The 9563-nt window shown below is 46.3% G+C and overlaps 1 protein-coding gene across 1 annotated transcript; it reads right to left on the bottom strand.

Moving 5' to 3' along the window:
* Window positions 1–172: 172 nt before the first annotated feature.
* On the bottom strand, window positions 173–9469 carry aifm4 (apoptosis inducing factor mitochondria associated 4). Its single transcript, XM_036536515.1, has 19 exons — window positions 9371–9469; window positions 6919–7000; window positions 6256–6365; window positions 5423–5532; window positions 5183–5227; window positions 4995–5076; window positions 4700–4812; window positions 4154–4240; window positions 3908–3999; window positions 3599–3729; window positions 2624–2739; window positions 2318–2389; window positions 2076–2139; window positions 1885–1961; window positions 1527–1644; window positions 1341–1439; window positions 1164–1239; window positions 775–879; window positions 173–419 (listed from the first exon to the last, which is right to left on the bottom strand). The coding sequence occupies exons 1-19, from the start codon at window positions 9387–9389 to the stop codon at window positions 386–388; spliced, it is 1632 nt and encodes a 543-aa protein (XP_036392408.1). The 5' UTR covers window positions 9390–9469; the 3' UTR covers window positions 173–385.
* Between the last annotated feature and the right edge of the window lie 94 nt (window positions 9470–9563).

The raw sequence follows: 9563 nt of genomic DNA on the forward strand, positions 1-9563 counted from the left end.
AAAAGTTAAATCAGCTTGTGCTCAAGGTGAGCACCTGAAATACCTGGGAGCCCTGAAGTGTTTACTTTTTGACATGGACAGTATATCAGATATGTTAAATTCTTTAAAACTACTAAAATATTTAAGACTGTATTTACTGTATTTATCCAAAATATTTACTGTGTATGTTTTGGCATGCACTAAAAATATATCCCACTGTAAAAACATAATGATGATAATTACAAAGGGGAATGTCCAATATTATAAACTGTGCTGCTGATTACAGCATTTTGGCTTTTATAAGGCAACTTGGTGAAATGATCTCTTTTGTAGTTGAGAAAAGAGGACAGGAAATCAGACTGGACTAGAGAGGACGAGTCTCCATGAGGATGAGGATCACTGCTCATCAGGGCATCTTCAGCCAGCTCAAGTCCTCAGACCTTCAAAACAAAAAGAAACACATGCAAGCATGAGCGCAATGTTTCAGTGGCCAAACGTCTCCCTGCCCTCTGATCCACATTAAAGCACCTGCTTTATTTCAACCCCAGAGTGATGTCACACTCAGTGATTCACATGAAAGCACCATCTTTAGAGGAGCAGGTAGGCATGAGATGATACACTCAGCTCATGATGCGATGTCTCATGAAATGGAGTTCACCATACAATATCATCACGAAATGATACTCCCCCACATCTCTTTCACACACACGTTAGAATTCAGCCTGCTGTGGTGAGAGGGGTTTGACGGAGAGAACATGCAAGGGTCATCACTATGGAGATGCCCTCTATACTCACTCCGCCTCTGCCTTGGTGATCACTTTCCCTGCCGCCATCTTGTTTGCCACCTGGGAAACACTGGGGTCAAAGTTCAAGCTAGCTGCAGCCACCACCTCCTTATCCCTGTTCAAACAGAGGAACAGGAGGAACAGCTGCATTCAAATTGACCAGAGATACAACAGCCCCGACACTGACCACTAATTACTGCTGCCGCTACTGATAGCTATTGACTACCACAGATTACTGCTGGTTAATACAGAGTACTACTGATAACTACTGACTAATATTGATTATATCTGATTACTACCGAATGGTACCATTGCCTGTGCTGTTGTTATGTAACGTTAAAAGAGACGGTTTGAATGTTTAGGAATGAATTTCACTGAATGTGGACTATATTCACTTACTTGATATAAAATACAAGAAACTTCCTTTCCTCTAGGTTTCCTTTCAGTACAGTTTCAGTGTAGCCCTCACCATAACCTGCAATTAGGGTAAAAATGAGCGTTATTTGTTTCACTTTCAGTTCAGGTTTAAATCGGTTCTGCAGTGACCCAGATCAAACAGACACCTGTGACAATCACCTGTGTAGCGAATGCTCTTTCCCAGAAGCACGGTCCAGAAGAATGGCACCGAGTCCACTTCAATGTGTCTGTCCAGCATATTCAAGGCTGCCACCCTCCCTGGAGCCAACGCAACAGAAGACATATGAGTGGCCATTTCCTGGGCCTGTGGGTTGGAGTCAGTGGCCACTGCGGTGCCAGACTTACCCTGGGCCTGTGCCAGCTGCCAGTGGGCAATGTTAACCCTTTGGTTGCCACGCAGGGCAAGGGGGAAGGAGGTCACATCTCCAGCAGAGAAGACACCAGGGACAGTGGTCCTCATGCACTACAGGTGAAAGCACACCGAGGTAAGAAACTCACACACTCACAGGCAGCATATAGGGTAAAGATCTTCCGGAGACCATAAATATGCCTCTATGGTGGGATCAGTGGGCAGTTGGCCTATTTATCTGGCATCATACTGTGGTTTTGGTAGGCACCTGGACCATTTATCTGCAAACCCACGGACATGAGTGAGACAGAAGGATAGATAAGGAAGTATGTCATTAACATTAGCTGGTCTTACCTTGTCAACAATGACAGCACCTTTGGAATCCAGCTCTATAGCGCCCCCTTTCAGGAATTCAGAATTGGGCACAACCCCTGGAAAGAGGGTCAGTGTGATATTTACAGGTGTGTACAGTGAGATGTAACAGCACAGTGTAAGTGCAGTTTGTCTGAGAGGCAGGAGTGCTGTATCAGGGGGTCAGAACGTACCAATCCCCGCGACAACAACGTCAGCGGGCAGGACCACGCCGCTCTTCAGGACCACCTCTTTCACCTGTGGAGGGCAGAGCTACCTGAGTCTACCTGAGCAGCCCCAAAAGGGCCGTCACCTCACCCCAGCCACCCACACTTTTAGGCAGAGTGCGGACAAACACACTGACACACTCACCGTCCCACACCTGCACTCTCACATCTCTTTCACACGCGTCTAACTGCAGTTCGGGGTCTCTCACCTTCCCATCTTTACCCCTGATCTCCGCGACACCATCGCTCATATAGAACTCTACCTTCTTCTCTTTCAGCATCTGCAGGGCAAGAGGAAAACCAATGCAGGTTCTAACAGAGGCACCAAAACTCCCGCAACACAACTACAGCATTATGTGCTTCAGGGCAACAGCCACGGCAAGAGCAGACTCCCTCAGCCCAAAAGACATAAGATGAGATAAGCTAATGAGGTCAGCACGATGTGACATCAGAGGGGCGTGAGGTTAGAGGGTGGTGAGTTAACAGATCATGGGGCTGGGATTGCGTTTTCTGACCTGCATGGTCATTTTCCCGATGTCGGGGCCCAGGCTCTTCTGATAAGGCAATTCACTGCTGCCCACCACTGTCACGCTGGCAGCGTTCTCTGTCAGGTAAGACGCCACCTCCATACCTGCACCAAGAGAAGAGGCAGACGTATTTGTGTTGTAATGCAATGGAGAGGGTGACAGTGCAGCACGGAGGTCTGGATTGCAGAGGTGACAGTATGGGGGTCATAGTATGGGGTTTGTGTTGCCGGGGGTGACACTATGGCCAGATGGTTGCCGAGGGGGAGCGCATAGCCAGATGATTGCTGAGGTGGTTTATATTGCCGTGGGTGACAGTGTGGTATAGGAGGTAAAGAACTTGAAGAGAACAGCCATCTCAGAGGGATAACAATGAAAACTAGAAAGGAAAGTTTGAAGACAGCCTTTAAATTGGCTTGAAAAATGCTAACATTTTATTAGCTAGTAGTCACCAGGGTTGCCAACTGTGGTCAGCTGGCTGGTGTGAAATTTTCAATTTGAGACCGTCTCACACTGAAGGCGTGAGAATCACATCTGTGTCTGCACGTTTGAATGTTCAGATTCTGAACGTTCTATCCATTTTAGTCTACAGGAAATTTTTCAATGTAAAATTGTAAACATCTCAAAAATATTTAATGTTTGACACAAAAAGCACAAGCAAGTAACCCCGGACTAGCTGAAAATATTGGCCAAGTTTTGTATATGTAGCTGAAGTAGTGTCTTTCACTAAGGATTTATCCATTTTACATGCATCTTCAATGTAATGGAAGATCATTGTTTCGCGTAATATGCATGTCATATGTGGTAATAGTAACTTTATGACCACTGTTAGGCAGTTTCTGTGCTTACAGTGAATGTCTGCACAGATTGTTGTTGCACTGCTGTTTCATCACTGCTGTGCTCCTTGCTATTCTGTGTCGCTATGTTCTGACAGCTCTTACAACAGTCTGCAGACAAGGGGATTACCGATGAAGGAGGTTCCCACGATGACAGCCCTGTGGCCCTTGCAGGCCTGATGGATCCTCAGGGCATCCTCTGGAGTCTGCAGGAGTCGCACATTCTCCAGGGTGGCGCCAGGGCAATTTAATGCCCGAGCCCTAGGGGGCAGTGTCAGACAGCGCTGCATCAGTTTCCCAATAAGAGAAGCTGAATGACAGGATGGAGAAAGGATGAGAGAGTGATGGAGGGATGAGAGAGTGATGGAGAGATGAGAGCGTGATGGAGAAATTATGAAAATGTGCAGGGGTGAATATTGCCTGGCGCTGAGCAACTCACCTGCACCCTGTGGCTATGAGGAGCTGGTCATAGTGCTGTACCAGGCCATCACTCAAGGTCACCGTCCTCTGCTTTGTGTCCACAGAATCCACCTTCACAACAACCAATCAGATCAAACCCACAACTCCACAATTAACCCATAAAATATCCAAAGATCACCTCCACATCACCCAATTCTTATATCCCGCCTCACGCACCCTCGGGGTTCCCGAGCCAGGGTTACAGCCACGCCCTCTCCAGCCTCACCTGCCGGCGTGTCCACACCTCGATATCGTACTGCTGGAAGAACTCCTTCTGCCGCAGTAGCACAGCATTGTGGTCCACGTTCATCATCTGAGACAGGCAGACTTTCAGTGAGCAAGCTGTCTCTCACAACCAGGATAAACACACCTTTCTTCGGTATTCCAGAATGTCATGTGTTGCAGTAAAGCCCTGAGCTAGCATCTCTGCCTGAGAATCTAAGGAGGCTGAGTGCTGACTGCTATTTCCTATGTGATACAATCTAATATTCAGTGCACACACTCTACAAAAGATATATGTTTCCACACCCTTTTCTCCTTAAGCTGGTGTCAATTCAATACTATAAACACATGCAGGCATTTGCGTGTGTGTACCAGCACAAAGTGTGGGGTCATTTCAGACAATACTGTGGAGCAGTGTGGTTATTTGATAGCGCGTCTCTCACACCTGAAAATAACATGACGCACACACCCCAACTACACCTGAGAATCAAGTAACACACAATCCCTGACCTCTCCTGAGAATAAGGTAACACGTCATTCCCGGCCGCACCTTGCTCAGCTTGGGCTTGTCATAGGGCAGCAGGGCGTCTCGGGTGACCATGATGATTCTGCCTCCATATCTCTCCTGCCGGAGCGTGTCAGCACACTGCAAAGAGGCGGGGCCTGCGCGCACACACACACACACACACACACACACACACACACACACACACACACTTCAGACACTGAAGCAGAATTCAACAAACCAATCAAACTGTCAGAGAACAGGGGTGTGCATTTGGAGTCAGGACCTACACCGTCCACTGAAGCCTCCCACTTTCCTGAATGACTGGCCCCCTTCTCACCTCCTCCTATCAGCAGGACCGTGTGGGCAACTCCTGCCACTCTGGAGCCCATCTCCTTCACCCGTTTGACCAGCTTTGCAGCCTGCAGGGGACAGCAAGAACAACTCCATCACCTCTGTGCTGCCTTCCATGGAAAGGTAAATCTACCTTCAGATATCTGGTTACAGCAGGTGCGAGAAGTAGCTTACCTTTTTGCTAACTGTCACGAACACTTTGTCATTCTCGATTTTCACCTTGAGAGAGCATGAAAGAGTTAGTGAGTCAGCACTGGTACAAAAGCAGGTGGCATGCGATTCACCTGTCACATAATCAAACTAGTTTTCAGCAGAAGCTAATTATATTATAAGCAAAAAGAATCTGTTATATATTCATAATGAGTGGTAAGGTTCCATCCCAGGAGAGATGTGGAGCTCAGCTAATGAACTTACCTTATAACAGGGCAAGCTGTCCAGCCCAGGATACTCCTCTATGTCTCCGGTCTTAACATTGAAGCAGGCTCCATGCCAAGGGCATCGCACCTTGCTCCCAGACAGTGCACCTGACACAGGAAACGCATCATCAACACTACAGGAAACACATCATCAGTACCACGGGAAACACATAATCAACACCATAGGAAACACAGCAGAAGAACCATGTTTCCACTGTGAATGCATGTATATGCATTCAACACATCCACATGTGGCACATCCAGGACTTGGTACACTTACAGCAGTTTATCTGAATTTGCTACCTTCCAGTGCATTCTTATGGTTGCGTGAAAAGATTCTGACATGTAGATATCAAATATATTCATGCAAATGCTACAGCTAAAATGTGATTTGCTCTGGAGAGTTGCTCATGAACTTCATGAGCAAATGTCTATGCATGAACTTCGACTAAGCAGCAAAATATCTCTGTGACATTTCTCAGAGCCTCTGTGGTCTGTAGTCTGTGTGGCTGTGAGGTGTTGGGGTGTGGTTCCTGCTCTGTGTGGCTGTGAGGTGTTGGGGTGTGGCTCCCGCTCTGTGTGGCTGTGAGGTGTTGAGAGTGTGGCTCCTGCTGTGTGTGGCTGTGAGGCGCTGGGAATGTGGCCCCTGCTCTGTGTGGCTGTGAGGTGTTGGGAGTGTGGCTCCTGCTCTGTGTGGCTGTGAGGTGTTGGGAGTGTGGCCCCTGCTCTGTGTGGCTGTGAGGTGTTGGGGTGTGGCTCCTGCTCTGTGTGGCTGTGAGGTGTTGGGGTGTGGCTCCTGCTCTGTGAGGCTGTAAGGTGTTGGTTTCTTACCTTTGCTGAGTGGAGCCCCATAGTGAGTGCAGAGGCTTCCCACAGCACTGTACTCTCCCTCACTCCGTACCAGCAGGACCTTCTGCTGCCCCACCTCCACCTCCAACATCCTCAGGAGAAGAGAGAAACAACCGACTAAACCTGCCCGACCACTCCAGCCGCACCCACCTGTGTGTATCTATCCCAGCACTACCACCTGATTGTACCAATCTGTCCACACCCACCTGACTTTGCCTACCCATCCAATCCCAGCTGACATACAACTGAGTGAGAGTTTTACCCATTTGCATCCCAATCTCCACCTGTACCCCACTCTACATCTTCACCCCTACTCTCCGTCTATACCCCCACTCTCCGTCGGTACCCCCATTCTCCATATTTACTCCCACTCTCCACATGTTCCCCGCTCTCCATCCGTACCTCTAATATCCACCCGTACCCTCAATGTCCATCTCCTGCTCCCTGCTACATCTACAGGCCACACTCAGTGTGCAGTGGTGAAACGGTGGCAAAATGCTAAAACAGAAATGCTCAACAGGGAACACACTGCTTAAGTAACACACAGATACATCATGATAACCTGGAGACAGAATCTTGCAGTCAATGAATAATCCACACTAGTCTATGTGCAGTCTTAATGGTGCTAGGCTCCATGGCTCTTACTGTCCATCCTGCAGCTCTGACACGTGGCACACCTCGGCCGTCACCTCATCCTGGTCCCCCTCCTTCCCCTGGGAGCCGGTGCCTGTGGATTACACCAACTATTACCTCATCTGACTTCCACCCATGATCCTCCACAGATTCATATCCCCACACAGACCTTTTGACCTTTTCACAAGTACTGTATGACGCCATTTCATTTTTTCTTTATTCAAAAGAATGCAGCATATACAATAGGTAGACTAATCTGCTTCACCGCGTAATATAAGAATATTACTTCATGAGGGGTTGGGCTTCCTTTTGCTTTTAGATCAGCTTCAACATTTCTATGAATGCTGTTATACATGTTTTGAAGTGTTTCGAGTGGGAATTTGGACCATTCAGGAAAGCCTCCAGTTCTCTGAGAGATGAAGGAGGTGGAAATCTACACTGCACTCCAGAACTCGCAGAACATCTCACAGAGTTCAATGATGTTTAGATCTGGTGATTGGGGAGGCCACAGAAGGTGAACCTGGTTAGCTGTCTGTATGGTGGTATTATCATCTGGGAATGTCTTGAAGAAACAATGCTTGTACGACAGGGTGCATCTGGTCACGTAAGATGGTTTTGTATTACTTTGCTGTAATTCTACCGTGCAGGATAATAATCAGCCTAATGACTCCCACGAGATGGCCACCCACACTGTAAGAGATGTTTACAGGTGGAAACAGGCACTGTGGGTTGAAGGCTTCTTTTGTCTTTCTCTGAAAGCCATGCAGATATAGGTAAAAGGGTAAAAGATGACTCAGCAGACCATATTACATTCATCTACTGCTCAGAAGTCCAGGTTTTGTGCTCATTGCATCAGTTTATACATTGTTGTACACTGGCCTTAGTTACAAGCAGTTTGCGAATAGCAGCTCTACCACAAATATCAGCTTTGTGAAAATCACAATGTACAGTTTTTTACGTCACAGCGGTGTGGATTCAGTTGTGTGGTCATTTTCGAGACCATTATTTTGTGTGTTCTTTTAACAACTTTCCTGTTAAGCATCTGTCTATCCCTCTTAGTGAGCCTCAACTTGTGGCCACTGTTCCTCTTTCCTGATGAAGATTTTCCTTGTTTGGCATATGCAGTCATGATTTTTACACTGTTCCCCTCAAAATACTAAATAATTTTGCCATTTCAGTGGCTGACACACCTACAATTCAGACACCAACCATAGGTATTTGAACTCTTTTAGAATCTGTTGGATCTCTCATGTTGCTTGACAAACACATTAAAATGTTGATTTTATAAGTTTTTTTTATAGCAAAAACATATTGATAATTATTATTGACCAGAGGAAAAACTCCAGTCTTCAATGGTAGAAGTATTTGTATTTTTTCCACCCATGCACTCAATCAGCTGATTTCGGTAATTAGTTCCCTCCTTCTGACTGACTAGTTCTTAAAAACTGGAACAAACGCTAGAGGTACTTCTCCTTTCTATATCAGACTTTTCCCACGCTGGTATTGATATTAATATGAAACACATATCCTGTTTAAATGACATTTAGTTGCTTCATAATTTGAGTCCTTTTCATTTGGCGCTTACATTATTTCATCTACACTCCCAGAGCAGCGAATGTGAGCGTAACACTGTTCAAGCCCTAACCCAAGTTAGCTTGTGCAGCCATGTCTAGTCAGATTTCACAAGATAATTTAGGGTAGGGCTTGAATGGTCTGGTCTGACACTGTTGCTCATTCAACTTGAATGGATACACTTACGTTTTATTGTGCTGAAAGTCGGTCTGTGTAAGAGCGCCTGCTAAATAAATGTAATGTAATCTACTCCCCTGTAAAGTCTACATTTGAGATTAGTGCCTTTATACCTTTATGTGTTTGGTTGTCAACAGTTGCAGTATATTGTTAATATGGCTAGACTACATATCCCCGGCAAGGTACCAGCTCCATCTCATGCTTTGCAACTCGGCATGACATCAGCATTTTTATCAGTAGAGTGCAAGGCTGTTGATCATTGTGACCTGGACAGATCTTTTGATTAAACAATTTTAAATAAATCAAAGCTTCATATCTATTCTCAGTATATGGCATACATCGGCACACCGTTCCATTTACTGGAAAGGATTCAGCGCCCGGCATGCCCCTTTTGCCGAACAGCACAGTTATCTAAAAAAAAAAAAAAAACATTCTCTCTCTCTCTCACACACACACACACACACACACACACACACATATAGCTACACTGTATATATTTGGTAAAATATCTTTGTTGTATTAGCGTCCCGTGTGTTTAGGAATAAGGATATTGTCCCTCCTCGTAAATTGTACGTTTGCATTAGCCTTCTCTGCAGCACTGCTCTATCTGACGCTCGTCGATGAGGCAATGAGAGACGTAACAATCTGCGGACGGGTATTAGCAAGCTGCGAATATGCAATGAAAACTTGATCGCTCTGAAAGTGTTTTACTTACTCGTTCGCTTAGCAGACATCCCTCTTCAGCTCCTCACACAAAACGATTTTGTTCCTGCCGCTCTCCGGCAAATGTACAGTTCTACCCTGCGTCAGAAGTTCTTACAGGCGTAGCTATAGGCGTAAACTGCCGGGGGACCAATAGAGATGCACTAGCATCCCGTTACCGTGGCAGTCACTACTAATTGCCCCCA

This window comes from Megalops cyprinoides, chromosome 9 (assembly GCF_013368585.1).
Source record: "Megalops cyprinoides isolate fMegCyp1 chromosome 9, fMegCyp1.pri, whole genome shotgun sequence".
Taxonomy (NCBI): Eukaryota; Metazoa; Chordata; class Actinopteri; order Elopiformes; family Megalopidae; genus Megalops; species Megalops cyprinoides.